The sequence below is a fragment of the Phyllopteryx taeniolatus genome, chromosome 5 (assembly GCF_024500385.1).
Source record: "Phyllopteryx taeniolatus isolate TA_2022b chromosome 5, UOR_Ptae_1.2, whole genome shotgun sequence".
NCBI lineage: Eukaryota > Metazoa > Chordata > Actinopteri > Syngnathiformes > Syngnathidae > Phyllopteryx > Phyllopteryx taeniolatus.
In genome coordinates, this window is record NC_084506.1 from 10994425 (window position 1) to 11014238 (window position 19814).

The 19814-nt window shown below is 41.4% G+C and overlaps 1 protein-coding gene across 1 annotated transcript in view; it reads left to right on the forward strand.

Annotated features, from left to right (window-relative positions):
• hydin (HYDIN axonemal central pair apparatus protein) overlaps positions 1-19814 on the forward strand; it is a 131753-nt gene that overhangs the window by 48956 nt on the left and 62983 nt on the right. Inside the window, exons 37-44 of the mRNA XM_061773925.1 lie at positions 82-252; positions 1404-1574; positions 15779-15936; positions 17254-17328; positions 17425-17608; positions 17815-17944; positions 18050-18206; positions 19659-19740. Of these exons, the coding sequence (XP_061629909.1) occupies positions 82-252; positions 1404-1574; positions 15779-15936; positions 17254-17328; positions 17425-17608; positions 17815-17944; positions 18050-18206; positions 19659-19740 (1128 nt within the window). The remainder of the gene's footprint in view (positions 1-81; positions 253-1403; positions 1575-15778; positions 15937-17253; positions 17329-17424; positions 17609-17814; positions 17945-18049; positions 18207-19658; positions 19741-19814) is intronic.

Here is a 19814-nt window from a genome sequence, read left to right on the forward strand (position 1 = left end):
TGGTGTCTGATCTTAAATCTTTTATGTATTATATCTATTTTATCTGTTATTTTATGACTCCCGTATATCTTTATACCTTAGTCATTGCAGACATCATGAAAGCGGAAGCTACTGGGAGTCTGGGAATGCTAGAGATAAACCCCCTATCCAGTGCAATTGCACGCTACATGAGTGTTGACCTGTCACCCAAAGGTCTAGCTGCTCTGAACTGCAGAGGCATTGCTATTATTATATATGGAGCTCCACTGACAGGTAACCAAGCAAATAAAAAACTAATTCTCGAGTATTTCTGCAGCAACACGAAATTGATTGGAACTTAGCTATGTATTTCATATTAAAAAAGGAAAAAAGCATATCTACAGTACAGTATAGTACAGTACCGTACAGTGAAATGCTGGATGACCCAAAAAAGTTTTTCTGACATCTCTTCTTGTGTATCGTGTGTAATCTGGCTCTCTGTGTGGTTTGCATTAGAATATAGAGAGTAGAGGGTCAGTTCAAATTTCCCTTGAAGGATTATAATCAGTTTGATAATTTAAAATTAATCTATCAATTTTCTATACTGCTTGTCCTCATTAGGCTCATGAGTGAGGTAGTCTATCCTAGCTAACTTTGGAGGAGAGACAGGGTACACCAGTCATTCGCAGGCGCATGTAGACAAAGAACCATTCACGCTCACATTCACGCTCTGTTAGACATTCCTGTAAATTCTATATTTACCACATACCTTACAGTAAAATATTTTAAAGTGATTTTACAATAATTAAATACTGTTTCCACTGCATCGTGGGATTTCGGTTGACGTCACACAGAGTTACTGTATTTTGCATGCAGCCCAATTATGAAGCCGTGTGCTCCCAGCATGCATTGGGCCATAAAATGTTGAACTGTTGCCGTAATAAAGACGTTAAACCTTAATATTACACTTCCTCATTTGATTGTAAACGCGCCCGATTGGATGCTGAACCCATGTGACCATGTGGGTACGTCACAAGAAATATACTGTTGGATGACTGGCCCACATTGGCCGAAAAGCTGCTTTGGAAGAGGGTAAAATTACAATGCAGGTGTGCCTCACCTATATCGTAACATGAAATAATACCCTAAGCGACAAGATGTATAGCATACAGCCAGTCAGCTGCAAGCTAGCCGCCAACACTAGCCGCAGTAGTAGACTCCACTGTTTGAATTTCACCATTCAGGTCTCATTAGATATACTAAAGGTTTTTTCGTGACATCATCCATGGTGGTTTGAACACTGAGGTTCTATGTGACTGTAAAGGCACATCTTTTAATTTTTTGAAAAATGTTGACGTTTGTCTGGGAGGTACTGTACATGCACATCATCATCATCATCATATTAAAAACTATCAATGTGTTTTTCTGCTTTTCCATTCTTTAAGCTCAAAGCAGCAAAGCGACTGCTCTGGCAAATCACTACGGCGGGGCATGTCTCAGTATGGATGCTATGCTCGCTGATTCACTGATGCATGGGACTTCCCTCGTTTGCCTGGCTGGAAGACAACTGTTTAACCGTGCTGCTGCTGAGCACGCTCAGAAGATGGAAGAGGCTGGTGTGCACTGTATTCTTTGTAAACCTTTCATACTACGGCATCATTTAATGGCGACATAGTGGGAATTTGATTTTGTAATTGTTTGGATTCAAATAGTTGGTTCTTCTGAATGGCCACTCTTCGAGTGTGAAATTACACAGCCATGTACATCTTATATACTCATCTACATTTGAAAAAAAACAAAAACAAAAAAACAACTATGTGAACCTTGATTTCTGCAGAAATCGGTCATAAAATGTTATCTGATCTTCATCTCGGTCACAACAATAGACAAACACATTTTTTTTCTATAAGCCTACTAATATCACACAAACAATCGTATTTTTCCATGTTTTTTATTGGACACATGATGGCAATTTCAACCTAGAGTCTTATCAATGTGACAAAATTGGAACGAGCCGTTCCCCTGTCCTGATCAGTTTTGAGGTTTCTAAGAATTCTCAAGAAGTATTGCTGAATGTGAACCATGCCTTGCACAAAAGAGCCCTGCGAATATCTATAAGTAAGAATTTTTAAGTATTAACATGGAAAGGGTCATAAAAGTACTGTAACTCTAAAAACCTTAATGTTAATCAGTCCATGGTAAGGCTACATTTACACTGTGTACTATCAGCGTTGCTATACATTTGAGTTTTCAAAATTCCATACTTTTTCCGGACACTAAATTCCAGACGTCTCAGAAAAATATTCGAATACAGCGTTCCTATGCAAGCATGTAAAGTATGGAAAAGTATGAAATTTGATTTCATAAATGTATACCCTTTGAAAGTCTCAAGTAGTTCCTGTCAAAAAATAAAAATTCCAAATTAATGCGCAGCACCCTTACCTGTTACATTATACGAGCAAACATGGCAACCTGTCACGGCAGATTTTCTGATAAGTATAGTATTCTGATGACAGAAATTAGCTAATTTAAAATAATAATGAGTGATTAATTCATTTACTTTATTTGGTGATTACACCACGTTTGATGACTGGGATGCTGCTGAGGAAGTGAGGGAAAAACTGAAGAGACAGAAGCGGCACAAAGAGTTAATGTCATGAACGGAACAGCGGATAGGACCCAAAAATGCACGACTCCAAAACAGATGGACAGTTTCCAAAAAGAGAGGTTTAATAGACGGGCATAGGTCGGTACACAGGCAGGCAATCCAAAAGAGGCAACAGTATCCAAAAACATGAGGCAAAGAGGCAAGGTCGATAATCGGAACAGGGTCAAGCCTTACTGTGAGTCTATGACGTGGAAACAAGGAATGCTGGAACGCGACAACAAGGTACAACGAACTGGCAACGAGAGGAAATGAGACACGAGGTTATATAATTAGGGTGAACGAGGCACAGGTGGTGAAGATGCTCACAGGAGCACGTGTGTGTGAAACGGGGGAAGACAAAACCCGGAACACACAGAGGGGACTCCCGGGCTGGCTTGAGTAGGCTGACGTGAAAAGTAGGGTGGACCCGCATAGACCTCGGGAGCCTCAGCTTCACGGTGACAGGGTTGATGATTTTTGTGATGGGGAAGGGCCCAACGAACCTGGGAGCGAGCTTTTTGGACTCCACCCGGAGTGGAATATGCTTGGTCGAGAGCCAAACTCGCTGACCCACTTTGTAGTTCGGGGCCGGTGTCCTCCGACGGTCAGCAGCGACCTTGTAGGACCTTCCCTGGCGCAGCAGCATCTGGCGGGCTCGCTCCCAGGTCCTCCTGCAGCGTCTCAACAAGGTTAATGCCGCTGGAACTGTGGATTCTGGGGCTATGGCAGGAAACAGAGATGGTTGGTAACCATGCACAACGTAAAAAGGCGATAGACCAGTGGATGCAGAGGGGAGGGAATTGTGGGAGAATTCGACCCAAACCAGTTTCTGAGACCAGGATCGCGGCTCCTGTGAAGCGAGAAATCGGAGCCCCGTCTCCAGGTCCTGGTTCAGCCTCTCGGTTTGGCCGTTGGTTTCAGGATGAAACCCAGATGACAGACTGACAGTAGCACCTATGAGATTGCAAAACTCCTTCCAAAATTGCGAAATGAATTGGGGACCCCTATCAGACACCACATTCTTTGGGAAACCATGGAACTTAAAAACCTGATTAATCATGAGCTCGGCAGTGTCCTTAGCAGAGGGGAGTTTTGGAAGTGCAATGAAGTGTGCCATCTTAGAGAACCTGTCAACAACTGTAAGAATGGTTGTATTGCCTTTAGAGGCCGGTAATCCTGTCACAAAGTCTACGGAAATGTCTGACCAAGGACGTTGTGGTATTGGCAGGGGTCGCAACTCCCCAGAAGGACGTTGATGAGAGGGCTTGTTAGCAGCACATACCTGGCAAGCATTGACGTAATCGATAACATCCCTCCTAACATTAGGCCACCAAAAGCGCTGTTCGACCACTGATTGCGTCTTGGCAATGCCTGGGTGACATACAGTTCGGTTCGTGTGAGCCCAGTGGATGACTCTTCCCCTTAAGGTCGGAACCACATAAAGCCTGTTCTCAGGGCAATCTTCAGGGCTAGGAGTGTCTTTCAGAGCCCCTTTGACCGCATTTTCGATGTCCCACACAAACGCGGAAATGAAACATGATTTAGGCAAGATAGTCTTAGGGTCGGACAAAGAATTCTCTTCGGAGAAAATGCGTGACAAAGCATCTGGCTTACCATTTTTAGAACCCGGTCGGTAGGATAACGTAAAGTTAAATCTAGTGAAGAACAGAGCCCATCTAGCCTGCCTCGCATTTAATCTTTAAGCAGTCTTGATATATTCAAGGTTCTTGTGATCTGTCCATACTAAAAACGGAGTCTGTGCCCCCTCTAGCCAGTGCCTCCACTCCATCAAAGCCACCTTGACTGCCAACAGTTCACGGTCACCAATGTCATAATTTCTCTCAGCTGGGGTCAATTTTTTGGAGAGGAAAGCACACGGATGTAACTTATCATCCTTGAGAGATTTCTGGGAGAGCACTGCTCCTATTCCGGCATCAGACGCATCGACTTCCACCACAAACTGGTGTTTGAGATCTGGCAAAGTAAGGATGGGAGCGGAGGTAAAGCTCGACTTAAGTTTTTGAAAAGCTGCCTGACAAAGCGGGTTCCATACAAAAGGTTGGTGTGGCGAGGTAAGATCATGCAAAGGAGAGGCTATTGAACTGAAATTTCTAATGAATTTCCTGTAGAGGTTTGCGAACCCTAAGAACCTTTGTACATCTTTGCGTGACGTGGGAGTAGGCCAATTAATAACTGCATCGACTTTGCACGGGTCCATCTTGACTTCACCTTGAGCCAGGACGAAACCCAGAAAAGAAACGGACGCCTTGTGGAACTCACATTTCTCAGCCTTGACATAGAGTTGATTCTGCAGTAACTGCTGCAAAACAGAGCGGACATGAATAATGTGAGTCTCCTCATCCGGGGAGAATATCAAAATATCATCTAGATAAACAAAAACATAAACATTCAACATGTCACGCAGGACATTGTTGACAAGGTTCTGGAAAACAGCTGGAGCGTTAGTAAGCCCAAAAGGCATTACCAAATATTCATAATGTCCCGTTGGTGTGTTGAATGCTGTTTTCCATTCATCCCCCTCCCTTATCCTGACTAGATGATATGCATTTCTTAAGTCCAGTTTGGTGAAAATCTTGGCTCCCTCCAGGAACTCAAAGGCGGTGGAGATGAGAGGAAGAGGGTACCTGTTTTTTTACCGTGATCTCGTTGAGACCCCGGTAATCGATACAGGGTCGCAGGGTCTTGTCTTTCTTGTCCACGAAGAAAAATCCTGCTCCCGCAGGGGATGAAGATGGGCGAATGATCCCGGCTGCCAGTGATTCTACTACGTACTCCTTCATGGTCTTGTGTTCCGGCCCTAAAAGAGAGAACAACCTCCCTCGTGGGGGTGTGGTTCCAGGCAGCAAGTCAACAGCACAGTCATAAGGTCTGTGGGGTGGAAGGGATTTGGCCTTGGACTTGGAAAAAACATCTTTAATATCCAGATAACAGGTGGGCACTTGAGATAAATCAGGATCCCCAGATGGGGTCTGTGGAGTGTTCTTAGAAACATGACCCTGAACATCAGTTCAGAAACAGTTCCGGGCGCAATTGCTGCCCCATGACATAACCTGCCCAGAGGACGAGTCAATGTGGGGGTTATGTAATTTCAACCATGGGTTCCCTAAGATAACGTCATGATTCATGGCGTCAAAAACATGAAAACTAATACGTTCCGAGTGAGAATCAGGGAATGTCAATGTGAGTGTTTGGGTGCGGTGAGTGATCTTGCCCATAAAACTGCCGTCTGCAGCATAGGTGTTGTGGTGGCGTTTTATTCCAAAGGTTCTAAGGTGCATACGTCTAACCAGGATGGAGTTGAGTAAGTTTGCATCAGAACCAGAGTCAATTAATACAGGCGTATGAATTTCTTGATCAGGAGAGCATAGTGTCACTTTAGGAAGAACCCGTGTAGGGTCTTCCTTAATGAAATTCAGACTCACCTCTCCCGTGCCCTGGCTACCGGCACCGGCAACTTTGACGTGACAGTTGCTCACGGAATGACCCAACTGACCGCAGTAGAAGCACCGCCCTTCCCTCAGCCGGCGTTGACGTTCCTCAGGGGAGAGATGGAACCTGCCCAGTTGCATGGGTTCCTCCGTGGGGACACTAGCCAGTGGGTTGAGACCGGAACCAGGAGATCTGCCTTGGTTTGGCTGGTCACCGAGGCTCGTCCTCAAAGTGCGCGTTGACGCAGCCCTCCGCCGATCTCCATCTAGCTCGCGATCCAAAAGCCTCTTGTCGATTTTTACGGCGAGAGCAATGAGAGCGTCCAAGTCGGTCGGCAGGTCTAGCGGGACTAAATGATCCTTGACGGCGGGGGATAGTCCTTGAAAAAAGGCATCGAGTAGCGCCCGATTATTCCAATGACTCTCAGCCGCTAGAATGCGAAACTCAATCGCGTAATCTGACACCCAGCGCTTGCCTTGTTGTAAGGTGACAAGGGAGCGAGCTGCCTCACGATCAGGAGTGGAAAATTTAAAAATTTGCTCCATAGTCTTTACGAAAAAAGCCCATGAATGACACGCGGCGGAATTGCGGCTCCATTCAGCAGTAGCCCACTTTGCGTCCATAACAGTACGGATGGCTCTTTTCCTCTTTGGAAAAAGAGACCGACGTCCACAATTTCCAAAAACAATTTGAAATGTGGACTCGTACGGACCAGAGAACACTTTTCCACTTTGCATCAGTCCATCTTAGTTGAGCTCGGGCCCAGAGAAGCCGGCGGCGTTTCTGGGTATTGTTGATGAATGGCTTTTGCTTTGCATAGTAGTGTTTCATGTTGCACTTACGGATGGAGTGCCGAACTGTATTAACTGACATTGGTTTTCTGAAGTGTTCCTGAGCCCATGTGGTGATATGCTTTTCACATTGATGTAGGTTTTTGATGTAGTGCCGCCTGAGGAATCGAAGGTCACGAGCATTCAATGTTGGTTTTCGGCCTTGCCGCTTACATGCAGTGATTTCTCCAAATTCTCTGAAACTTTAGATGATATTATGGACCCTAGATGATGAAATCCCTAAATTCCTTGCAATTGTACGTTGAGGAACATTGTCCTTAAACTGTTCGACTATTTTCTCAAGCACTTGTTCACAAAGAGGTGAACCTCGCCTCATCTTTGATTGTGAATGACTTGAGCAATTCAGGGAAGCTCCTTTTATACCCAATCATGGCACCCACCTGTTCCCAATTAGCCTGTTCTGTCTTTTTTGCCACCTGTCCCAGCTTTTTTGGAACATGTTTTAGCCATAAAATTCTAAGTTCATGATTATTTGTTTGTTTATCAGTTTGAACATTAAATATCTTGTCTTTGTAGTGTATTCAATTAAATATAGGCTGAACATGATTTGCAAATCATTGTATTCTGTTTATTTATGTTTACCACAACGTCCCAACTTCATTGGAATTGGGGTTGTATTTGTAATAATCAAATGATTTTATTGTCTTTGTTATTGTTTATTGTGGTTGTTATTTAACATTGTCAAACTAGAAAATCTATTTGCTGGTGTACTGAATAGCGTTTACATTCCCTTAGAGAGTTATGGGATTGGAAAGACACTTCATAGTCAAACCAATAGGCTTTGCAAGGGAAAATAAATTGTTTTAGTAAAACTTTCTATATTGACTACAAAACATGAAATTATGAATTGGTATCTCATCATTTTCATTAGCAAGTGACCATGGTATAAGCGGGTTAATCCCCTTCGAGGTGTGCAATTGTCAGGGATTACTGGATTTTGCGGCGCCAACTGTCCTCTGCTGCACGTCGGTTCACGCCTCCACTTTGTCTATTAATCCCCGATACTTTTACATCTTGCTGGGCATCAATCCTGACGTTTACAGATCCAATCTTGTGTGATCGCTGAAATAACTCATAATGGGTAGCTGTAAATTCTTTGCCAACTGGCTCATAAATTCCAAATATAAAGACTTGTTGGCGAAGGATCCCTTATCATTCCCCTTATAATTTGCTGAAAATTCTGGCGACAAAATGGCATGTAAAGAATCAGAATGATACAAATCTATTTACTTGAATGTCACAAATTATTTGAGTTTATTACCGAGAAGTCTGGAAATTAGGTCCTGGAAAAAGTATGGAATTTTTAGATCTCGGCTGTGTAGGAAGCTGGAACTCTGCAATAATTTGTGACGTGAGTAAATAGGTGTGTATCATTTTGATTCTTTATATACCATTATTGTCGCCAAGTAATTTCCAGAAAATTATAGCTAGGTAATGTAGCTCATGCAAAAAAAGGCCAAACCCAGATAAATTCAGTGCACAGCTTTTTTGTTTTAAATTCTCTAATTTCTGTCCTCAGAGTACTTCATGTTTACTTATCAGAAACATTTTTTGGAATTAGTTTAAGAAAACATAATATTTTTGTGACACAGTAGATAAGGAGTGTCAGGTTCAAACAACCTAGAACATTTGATAAACAATAAACAAGGAAGGAAGACAAGAGATGGTTTATATACTCGCGAGGAGAACGGTAAGAGTTGTTCGCAGTTACCTACCGCTCTGAACAAACTCTGCCGATTCCTCTTTTTTTATTTTCTTAGGGCGGTTCCCAGTTACACAGCTGTTGCTGCTATAAAGTTGCGGGAGCACATAGCTGCGACGTGTAAACATTTTCACAGACAACTTCAATTTACATGATACAATCAACATTATACTCAATCAACATTATACTGCTAGATGCATGCTTTGAAGTAGGATTAGAGTAAACATGAGATAACATACATTTATTCTGACATTTCTCTCCTGTGGGCGGCACGGTGGACGACTGGTTAGAACGTCAGCCTCACAGTTCTGAGGACCGGGGATTCCGGTCCTGCCTGTGTGGAGTTTGCATGTTCTCCCCGTGCCTGCGTGGGTTTTCTCCGGCCACTCCGGTTTTCCTCCCACATCCCAAAAACATGCATTAATTGGACACTCTAAATTGCCCCTAGGTGTGACTGTGAGTGCGAATGGTTGTTTGTTTGTATGTGCCCTGCGGTTGGCTGGCAACCAGTTCAGGGTGTACCCCGCCTCCTGCCCGATGATAGCTGGGATAGGCACGCCCCCCGCGACCCTAGTGATGAGGAGCGGCTCAGAAAATGGATGGATGGATTTCCCTCCTGTTTATCACATATTTACTCAAATTCTCATATCACCATATTTCAGTCACTCCAGTTAGATTTTCAACTGTGAGATCATTTTTATGAAAACACATACTTTTACACTGTTGTTATCAATCTATTAATGATAGAACGCAGACAAGGAATACAACAACATCCACACAAGGTCTAAATTGCTGTGAAAACAGCGATTGATACCAAAATTGAGGACACCACGGCTTTGTATTTTCCAAAGGCATTCATCCCGGAGTTCCACATGGAGGTGTCAACACCATTTTACCATTAAGGGTTCGGAGTCCCTCTATGGCATCGGTGAGACTGCCATCCGTAGCTGTGTTGTTGGGAATGAATGTGCAGCATTGTTCTCCTGAACATAGCACATACTCCTCCTCTCAGCCAACAACATGTCAACAGCTATCCTGTTTTGGAATGCCATAAGTGATGTGGCTGATAGCTGTTCATGTACAGCTTCAAACCCACTCTGTGTCCAATTGCCCAATTGCACGTTGTAATGGATGTAGTTGATTCTGTCTACGTTTTTGTTGGTTGTACACCACCAACAGATTGAGGACTCAAATCCTGCAGCTATTTGATACTCAAATTTGTACTCACTTAAAACACCATGGGGAACACCAACGGCGTCAACGGCGTGGATCATTTAGGCTCTGCCAGTCTGCTCCTCTTTTCTGACTTCGCCAATGTTCTGGCATGACCGTGGATAGACTTGCTGTTAATTCTTGTACAGACATGGGATGTGCTGATACCGGCAACAACAAAGTTACTAGAGCACAGAGACCTGGTACATTCTTTGTCAATTTATCAAATAGTTTAGCATCTCGACACCACCACCAGATGTCCCCTCTTGGCTACGGATTGAAGTTAATTTCTACCACTATTGATACTGTAGGAACCTGAATTTTATAATCACCTATTACTCTCGAGGTTCCACGCATTTTCGTGAAAGAGCTACAATTATAACGACGTGTTAAAAGTCAAACAATTTATACCTGACAGAGGAGTCTATACATTTTACAGAGCTCTGGGTCAGTAGCTACGCTTATCCTAGCCTCAGCAGAGACAGCGCAGACTGAACAAAGCTATCTGTTCTTGCCCCCGACTTATACAATGTTTGAAAGAGGAAGTATGGAATCGCTGTCATCTGATTGGTCCATGGTCCCATCTGACGTCCTCATTGTCCTGCAGAATGATGACCATTCGCTGCTGGCTCCAGGCGTGGTCTTGCATCTTGTCCACAGTGGCTCCCCGCAGCCACCTCCTCTCCGACATCTGTTCTCCGTGGCCTCCACATGCACCCTGGTGAGAGCTTTCCTGCAATAAACTCCCACACCCTTCTCTGATTTCCACTTTATACTATACTGCAATAAACACCCTTGTTTACTCCCAGACCTTTGTGGAAAACATAGGTTTGTGCTTATCAACTCTTGTCACGGGAAACACGCTGTCCCAACTCATACATGTAATTCCAACTCTAATCTAATACATGTCCTGTAAGGTACCACCAATACGTCTCATAACCTTTTCCAGTTATCTGTTTGGTGTTTGCAAATTCCTTTAAATTAGTAATTTGGAGCCTCAATTTAGTCATTGTGTTTGGTGCTATGGTTACCCTAATTGAATTATTATATGCCCATGAGACTATCCAGGGAATGACAGGAAATGGTGTTCCTGGCTCTCCGCTGCTATGTCTAACCCTGTGTAAGAGTAAGGGTTGAGTGGTTACTTTATGGTCCGTTCGTTTAACCTTGGGTGATTCCCACAAATACCATACTAACAGAAAAATCAAAATAACAGATAGCGTTGACATCCCACACCCCATAGCTGATTTTAAACACTTAGGGGTCATTCTGGTTGAAATATCCCCTTTACTTTAGTTTGGTGTCTTATAAAATCTTCACTGACTTTCGGGTCTTCCCAGATTCTAAACGTCTGAGACCAACCTATTATCAGACTTTTGCTCACCTCCCTTGTCGGAGTTTTCAACCAAAATGACCTTTTTACAATGTGTCAAATGTATCCAAGTTGACCTTTCTGCTATCTTTATAGCTGTGGGGGTTGTCGACAATACTTGGAATGGGCCTTGCCACTTAGCTGTGTACCACTGTTTCTTTTTTCACACTTCTTACAATCACCTAGTCTCCCGGCTCCACTAGTTTGGCTTCCTGCTGGGAGACAAAAAGATCCTCACCACCTTGTTTTTGTCCTTGTTGTTGTTTTTCTAACATTTTCCGCATGTAGTCAGCTAAATTAGCTTCATCATTTGTTTCCCATTGGTTCTTAAATTGAGGTAGTTTATAAGGCCTTCCAAACAATGTTTCAGAGGCTGTTAGCCCTGAAGTACTTGTTATGTTTATATACAGCTTTACTAATTCTAAACACTGTGTCCACGGCCTTCCTGTTTCTTCAATGCACTTTTTAAGTCTGTTTTTTATTGTTCCATTCATCCTTTCCACTCATCCAGCACTTTGAGGGTGGTAAGCACAATGATTCTTTAGATCAATGTGAAACATTACTCCCATCTTTTTCACAATTTGGTTAACAAAATGGGCACCATTATCACTGTATATTTTTTTCAGGAATACCATATCTTGGAATGATATCCTTACAAAGTGCTTTTGCCACTGTCAATTCATCTGGATGTTTGGTTGGGAAGATTTCTATCCATTTTGAAAAGGCATCTATGATGACCAAACAATATTTTTTTCCCCTTCACTTTGGTTTAATACAATAAAGTCCATATGGATAATTTGAAACGGATATTGTGGTGTAGGGAAGCGTCCTCTACGTAGATTGTGGATTGTGCCTTGCACATGTCAAACATGCCCTACAAAATTTTTTTGAATAAGAATTAAAGCCATAAGTTGTATAATGTTGATGTAACTGCCCCACCATCCCTCCTGTTGAGACATGTGTTACACCATGACTCATTATAGCAGCCCATTTGTATAGATTTTTTGGTAGGATAGTTTTATTATTTTTTGTCATACATAGATGTCTTTTGTAATGTTGATAAGAGTTCTGCATGTGTAACCAATTTGCCTGTTTATTATATCATTCCTCTATTCTTCCAATAGTGTGCAAAGGTGTGTACTGTGGCAAATGCATATTGACTATCTGTGTAAATAGTAACATCCTTTCCTCTCATTATTATACACGCTTCTGTTAACGCTGCTAATTCTGCTACCTGAGCTGAGTAATTTGATGGTAACCGCTCAGCTTTTATTACAGTGTCTTTAGTCACTACTGCATAACCTGTTTGTGTTTTCCCTAGTTCATTTTTCTTAGATGAGCATCTACAAATAGGACCTCTCCTTTTTCTAAAGGCTGATCTTTCAGGTCACTTCTGCTTTTGGCTGTTGTTTCTGCTAACTCTTGAGCTCTTTGAATTGACTACATTATTTACCGCTTGTAGTCTTGCACCATGCGGCATCCTACAGATTGTGGCGCTTTCTTTAGTGGGAATATTGGAGTGTTGCATGGCGAGTCATCACATTTTACTATTACTCCAGCAGCAATCAAATCTTCAATTACTGGTTTGATGCCTTCGTATGCATCCTGTTTCAATGGATATTGTCTCACGCATGGTCTGTATTCAGTTTTCGGCCTGATTTGTACTGGTAAGGTTCCTTTTATTAACCCAACATCTGTAGGTCCTTTAGACCATAACTTCTCTGACACTTCCTTCAACAAATCTTCCTCATCCTCAGTGAGCATTAAGTCTCATTTTTGCTCAGAATGTAGGTGTATCCCTTCTTGTGCCTGAATTATCCAAAATAGTGCCTTTTTTCTAATCCTGTTGAGGCACTTATTTCTGTATTGGTTGACAAGGTAACCCAATCAGTTGCTCTCTCACCTTGTTCAACTATTCTCCCAAAGTCTCTCCATTTTTTATGTCTATTTTTGTGCAAAAAGATGTGGAGTGGAGTGCACATTCTAAACAATGCTTCCGTCTTTTCATTTAATGTCACTCCTGCAACTGCTGTAATTTCTGTATCAGTGGATAAATAAGTCACAGTGACTCTAGCTGGTGTCATTTTTGCCAATTTTCTGGACCAGGTGTACCTTTGTATCAGAGTGTAATATGCAAATCATTCTCTGACATTTTGTCTTGTAATTTGGGGATCACCTTTCTCCCTTCAGTCATTAATGCTGTTGCTGTTTCTTTTTATCTTTTTATCTTTTTTCTTTTTTTTTCATCATGGAGGGCGTGATTTCCATGCTCCTCCAAGGTGCCTGTAGGCAGGCCAATGTAATGTTTGTTAACCCAGCTGCGAATTGCGTCTTTTAAACCTGCATGGGGAGCATTCTTCAACTGCTGTTGAAATGGCTCATTTACATCTCCATCCTCCTGCAGGCCACTGTGAGTCTTGAATACAGTTGTCATTCTTAATCTGTATTCCTCAAAAGGCTCATCATCCTTTTGTTTTACTCTTCCTATTTCAGTGTAATTTGCTCTGTGTCTGAAACTCTGGGTTGCTCTGTTAATTAATCCTTGCACCCGGTGTCCCAATTTGCGACTATCATGAGCCAAAATCCCATTTGCATCTCTTGGATTCCATGGTCCTCTAATATTATGCCAATCTGGACCCATGGCTGCCATCCACACTTGTTGGACTTCTGCACCATTTAAGTTATTATGATCGCCTTAAATTTTCCAGTTCCTCAACAAACTTGTTTAAGTCTGCTTTATGTGGTGTCAGTCCTTCTAATGTGGAGGCGGTGGTAATTTAGGGTAAAAGGGGGGCAGTTGCACCTCCCCCGTTTTCACTTACTCAACAACTCTCTCTTCTCCTCGACACTGACCCTGTTTGATCATCCTCCTTTCTGTGGAACATTAATTGTTCTTTTTCCTTCTCTATAGATTCAATGTCTTTCTTTTCACATTCTTTTTCCTTTCTTATTTTCTCTACATTCTCTTTCCGTTCTCTGTCTCCCTCTCAAATTCTAATCCAGTATTCTGTTTCCTCAAAACCATTTTCCTTCATTTTTTTTAAAGGTTTTTCTTTTTTTATTTTTGTTCATGATTGATTCCTGCAACGCGGTTATTTTTTGTGTATTTAACTAACCATTTAAGCCGTGCTCAGTTATCAATTTGTCTAAATATTTAATTTGATCAGGATCCTGTCTTTTTTTTTTTATGAACTTCCAATCTTTACACTGCAGTGTATCCCTGGGTTTTATTTTACTACTTTCTTTCTCCATTTTAGAGAATTTGGTCCAGTTTGTCAACACCTAGGATGTTCTAAAAATTGGTTTCTTATCAGTAGGACAACAACTAACTAAAAAAAAATTTCTGCTGTGGTAATTCTCAATTCAACCTTTTCAGGTGGAGAATTCTTGCCTTTGCATCCACACCAGTCTGCTGTTTACAATCCCACTGTTTTATATGAGATAAATACCTAGTGGTATTTTATCTCCATTCATTCACTTCTCAGTCACACAAGCACTTTATGACTTTTCACGGGATTTAAGTGTACACGGGAATCCGCCATCCTTTTTCTACGGAATTTATCGGACTCCGCCGTCTCTCATTTACCTGCCATTTACTGGTATTCACAGGGTTTTCTAACGCGCAATGACCTCCAGTCATTAACGCACAATAACATCCAGTCATTCACTTCCCCACTTTAAGGAAGTTTAACTCACCACTGTTGTCTTCCCTCCATCGGAATGCCGTCAACCGTCAGATCCCAGCTGGTGGGTCGAGGTCCAGTCCTAAAGGATCTCAGGCTCACTCTAGGGAGCCTGCCGTGGCCACGGTCTTTATGGAGTCCACCACACCCGCTAGAATCCTTAGGTATTTTGGCATCCGGTTCGAAGGACCAAGTTAATGTCAGGTTCAAACAACCTAGAACATTTAATAAACAATAAACAAGGAAGGAAGACAAGAGATGGTTTATATACTCGCGAGGAGAACGGTTAGAGTTGTTCGCAGTTACAATCTCCTACCGCTCTGAACAAACTCTGCTGATTCCTCTCTCTTTATTTTCTTAGGGCGGTTCCCAGTTGCACAGCTGTTGCTGCTATAAAGTTGGGGGAGCACATAGCAGCAACGTGTCAACATTTTCACAGACAACTTCAATTTACATGATACAATCAACATTATACTCAATCAACATTATACTGCTAAATGCATGCTTTGAAATAGGATTAGAGTAAACATGAGATAACTTATATACATTTATTCTGACAAGGAGCAGATCACATTTTATGACCAATTTATGCAGAATCTTTACTTGAACAGTATATGGGGTGGGGATAACAGCTCTCTTGCATGAGACAGGACAACAAATACGATGTGTAAAGTGATCACTTATTTGTCCTTGGGTTGATTTGAAAAAAAAAAAACACATCACAGACATCTTATGAAAACTAGGAACTGTTTTTAATTGTGAAAAAATGCATTGTCTCCTTGAAAGTTATATTTTGAGAAATTAAATCACATATACAGCTGCCGTGTTTATTAATTACTTAACGAGAGGTATAGATTTCTTGCCTATTTCAGGATTTGAGTCAACATGTCATTTCTCTTCCAGTTGAGTTATCTGCAAATATTGGATTAAGAGCGGATTCTCCCAGTGAAGCTGCATCTGTATCTCCAAACTCAGTTCCCACTGAAGCTCATTCAAAACCTGCTGATACCAGCAGCAGTGACTTAAAAGCTCAGGAGAAAGGGAGCACACACAGCAGCATGGTACATTTTCTCAAGTCCTAAATGAGTGTGTTTAATATTTGTTGCCCTGGCTTTGGAAATGTGTGTTCATTCTAAATTATGTAACACATACTAGGTGTTTATCTGCAAACAGAATCATACAGACCACTGGCACTGAAAATGTTTTTTTCATTGCAGAAAAGTGTACCGGTATATTGATACCAACACAAGCATTAGCACTGAATTATATTCCATTAAAAAAAAAAAAAAAAACATACAGACATAAAAGAACAATGCGATTTGGATATGTTTTAATATGATGTGTCAGTCTTCAGATTTCCCCTTCATGACTTTCTTTTTTAAGGGAGAGTGCTTTCATTGGTGATTCTTCCTAGTTTGGTGGGATGTCTGTATTTTATTTTCAATGGAATTATTTCAGTGCCAATACTTGTTTCAGTGTTAATAGATATGTTTTCTCCAATACCAACATGAATTTGCAGAGTCAAAACTTAATGGCTGTGTTCTGGCTCCATATAATCACTGTTTTCAAAAGGTCTTGTGTCACAATCTAAAACAGATTAAAAAAAACAGATGAAACAAAATTTCCAACAATTAACCACAACAAAACTGAGGTAATTGTTCTTGGCCGGAGAGAAACAAGGATTGCTGTTAGTGAATATCTTGAGTCACTCTCTTTAAAAACCAAAGACTAAGTCCGAACCCTTGGTTTGCTGATAGATTTTGACCTGACTTTTAACTGTCATATCAAATCAACCACGAAAACAGCCTTCTACCAGAACAAAAAGATCATAACATGTTACTCCAATTCTAAAGTCTCTACACTGACTCCTAGTCAGCTTCAGAATAGTTTTATGGTCTGCTACTGGTCTATAAATCACTACATGGTTTAGGTCCTGAATACATGAAAGAAATGCTCATGGAATATAAACCCAGTAGAGCTCTGAGATCTGCTGACTCAGGTCAAACAGTGGAGCACAAAGTCCAAAGCAAACATGGCGAAGCAGCATTCTGCTGTTATGCTGCACACAAATGGAATAAGTTGCCAACAAATGTGACGTCAGCCCCAAGTGTGAATGTTTTTAAGTCCAGGTTAAAAACTATTCTTTTTTTCCCATGCTTATGATTAAGCATTTTATCGCATTTTCATCTTTTTTTTTCATTTTTCATCTCTTTATTTCACTGTACATTATTTTAGTAATTTTAGAAAGCTTATTTTTATTTCTTTTGTTTTTAAACATTTGCTCTTTGTTTTTAAATGTTTTTAGTCATGTAATGCGCACTGAGTTACCTTGTGATGAAATGCGCTATATAAATAAATTTGTCTTGCCTTCTTTTCAGCCAATAAATAAGACAACACTCAGCAATCTCTTGCCTGAACAACTTCTGGTTGATATCCTGGCAGAGAGGTTTCAGGTAGTATACAACTAATTATACTGCACTTTCACTACACAACTTATGTTTTTAATCATTGCTTTTTTCTTCTTTTTTATGGTTGCACTTGTCATACAGTTAGACGACTGCTATTGTGGCATCATAATTCATGGTCTTGATTCAGTCTACACAACATCAGTGGCATACTCTCTTCAAGTTATTCTCAAGGCCCTCAATAACCGTAAACACATTTATGTGATCAACTTATCTGACACATACAGTGCCCTAAAAGCTCGGATGAAGGCACAAAGAAAAGCTGAAGGTAAATTCATATATAAAACTACTTACTCGGCAAGGAGAAGGTCTAATCATTTTCAGAAAAAATAGGGACAAAGAATTTACAATTTAATATGATTCTACCCACAGTAACTTATCATCAATGATCATACTATTTATTCCATTGTTACTTATCAATTCTGATTGAAAAAAAAAACAAAAAAAAAACTTTGTGCACTGGGCATCGGACAGATGCCCTGCTGAAGGAAAAAGCAGAACTGGAGGAGGAGTGGCTGCAGAACTTGGATGAAGAGGAATATGAAGCTCTGCCAGAGGAAGAGAAAGAGCGTATTAATGAGCGACAGAAGCAAAAGAAACTCAAGTAATGATGGCATAAGCACACGCTCCTCCAGATCTCACAGTATTGTACCTTCATAAATTACTGAATTGGCACTGACCTTAAACACTATGTATTTCTGTCTGTCAGAGTTCTTGAGCGAATCATGAAAATGCAGAAGGAAAAAAAGCAGCAGGATGATATGAAGAAAGTGAAACTCGATGAGTTAAAAAAGAAGACTAAAAAGGGTGCAGTTAAGGAAGCCAAACAAGTCTCACGGAAAAAGGGTTCTTTGGAGAGTAAGCAGGTCTGTACTTTTTATTCAATAACCTTTTTTCTTTTAAAAAACAAAATTATTTATTTGTACTTTTCTACCGTTTCATACTATTTAGTATTTGTTTGGCTTTGTGCAGTGTTTACAGCGTTTTTTTCAGCAGGGAATATCGGTGCTTTTTGTAGTTGTGAGTGCCTGTGATTCGGCAACCCGTCTCAACACCTCCGTTAACTTTCTCCTTGATTTGTACTTTCTAACCTTAATAATATTTTTGTTGTGCTAAACAGTTTGCACAACAGTTGTTTTAGCGTTGATATATTTAGTTTTACGGAGAATATCGGCATTCTTGGACTTGTTTACGATGCTACAATCACAGGGAGCTATGCCTCAAAATGGAGCCAGCTGGTGAGGAATGCATCCTAGAGGGTATATGGAGAGGGACGGTGTGAAAATGAAGCGAAGTAGTCCCTGCTTAAGCCCATAAGGCTTCTTTATACTCGCGCGGACAGTGACCGCTCTGACGGCTCTGCGGCTATCCCGCACGCAGTTTGCCTTTATATTTGAGCGCAACCCACACGCGCTTTTTCAAATGTGTGCTGTAATTCTCCTCCAAGTCGGGGGTTTCGCTATGGCTGGTATTGGTTAGGACACCACTGGGTGGAGTTTCCTCTGCATTTTGTGACCGTGGAACAGAGTCTGCTCGACCAAATGGACCTAGATGACCAGATGATACGTTTAATTATGCTGCAAAATCGATCGAGAAGGCGGCGGCGTAGGTGCTATGTGGAACCGGAAGTAACGCTGATTACATCATCACAGCATGTGACTAAAACGGACCAATCACGAGAGATGATCTCCACGGAGTTTTTGCCGTGTGCGCATCAAGCCACGCAGAGGGGCCGCGCGGGCCAATTCGTCGGTCACATGATGCAATGCGGGCGTTGTCGGGCGCGCGACCGCGGGAGTATAAAGAGGCCTTTAGGCAGCTCCTGTATCACTTTACAACTGAATAGAATAGTTAGGAAACTTCCACATAACGACTTGTTGACAGACAGTGGCTTCTTTGCAAGACACACTAACGACTGTCCCTTTTTTGCATTCCAAAAGAATGATACCATCCGTGGTTTTGAGGTGTGCCTCAAACCTGGAGCATAAATAGTTGAATTTCTCCACACCAACCCAGGCTAGTCCTGTTTTAACTAAGCCTTGTGGCATGAACTGATGAAGGCGGCTCGGATGAGAGGCGAAACGTCTTCTAAGACAACCAGAACAGTCCAGTTGCAATCGATTCAGTGCCCTGAGAGTGAAATCACCTGGATGAATCAAAATAATCACAGGCACAATCCCAGGGTTATATACGAGGAAATAGGGTAGATTGGTTATTTTCACTTATGCACCAATGCAGTATTTACAAAATGTTAATGGTGATATGTATGCCAACTACAAATACAAGTAATTAATTTTCAAATGATCTTGTTCCTCTAGCCATCTAGTGCAATGGCAGCTCCTCGAATACCATCCTCAAAAGAATCACTAGTGGATAAGAAAGATCAACCTTCAAATGATGGTACCAACACATTTACAGAATACCCACAAAAACTATATAAATTATATCATCAAAGTTCTCTCTCAATTCTCAAT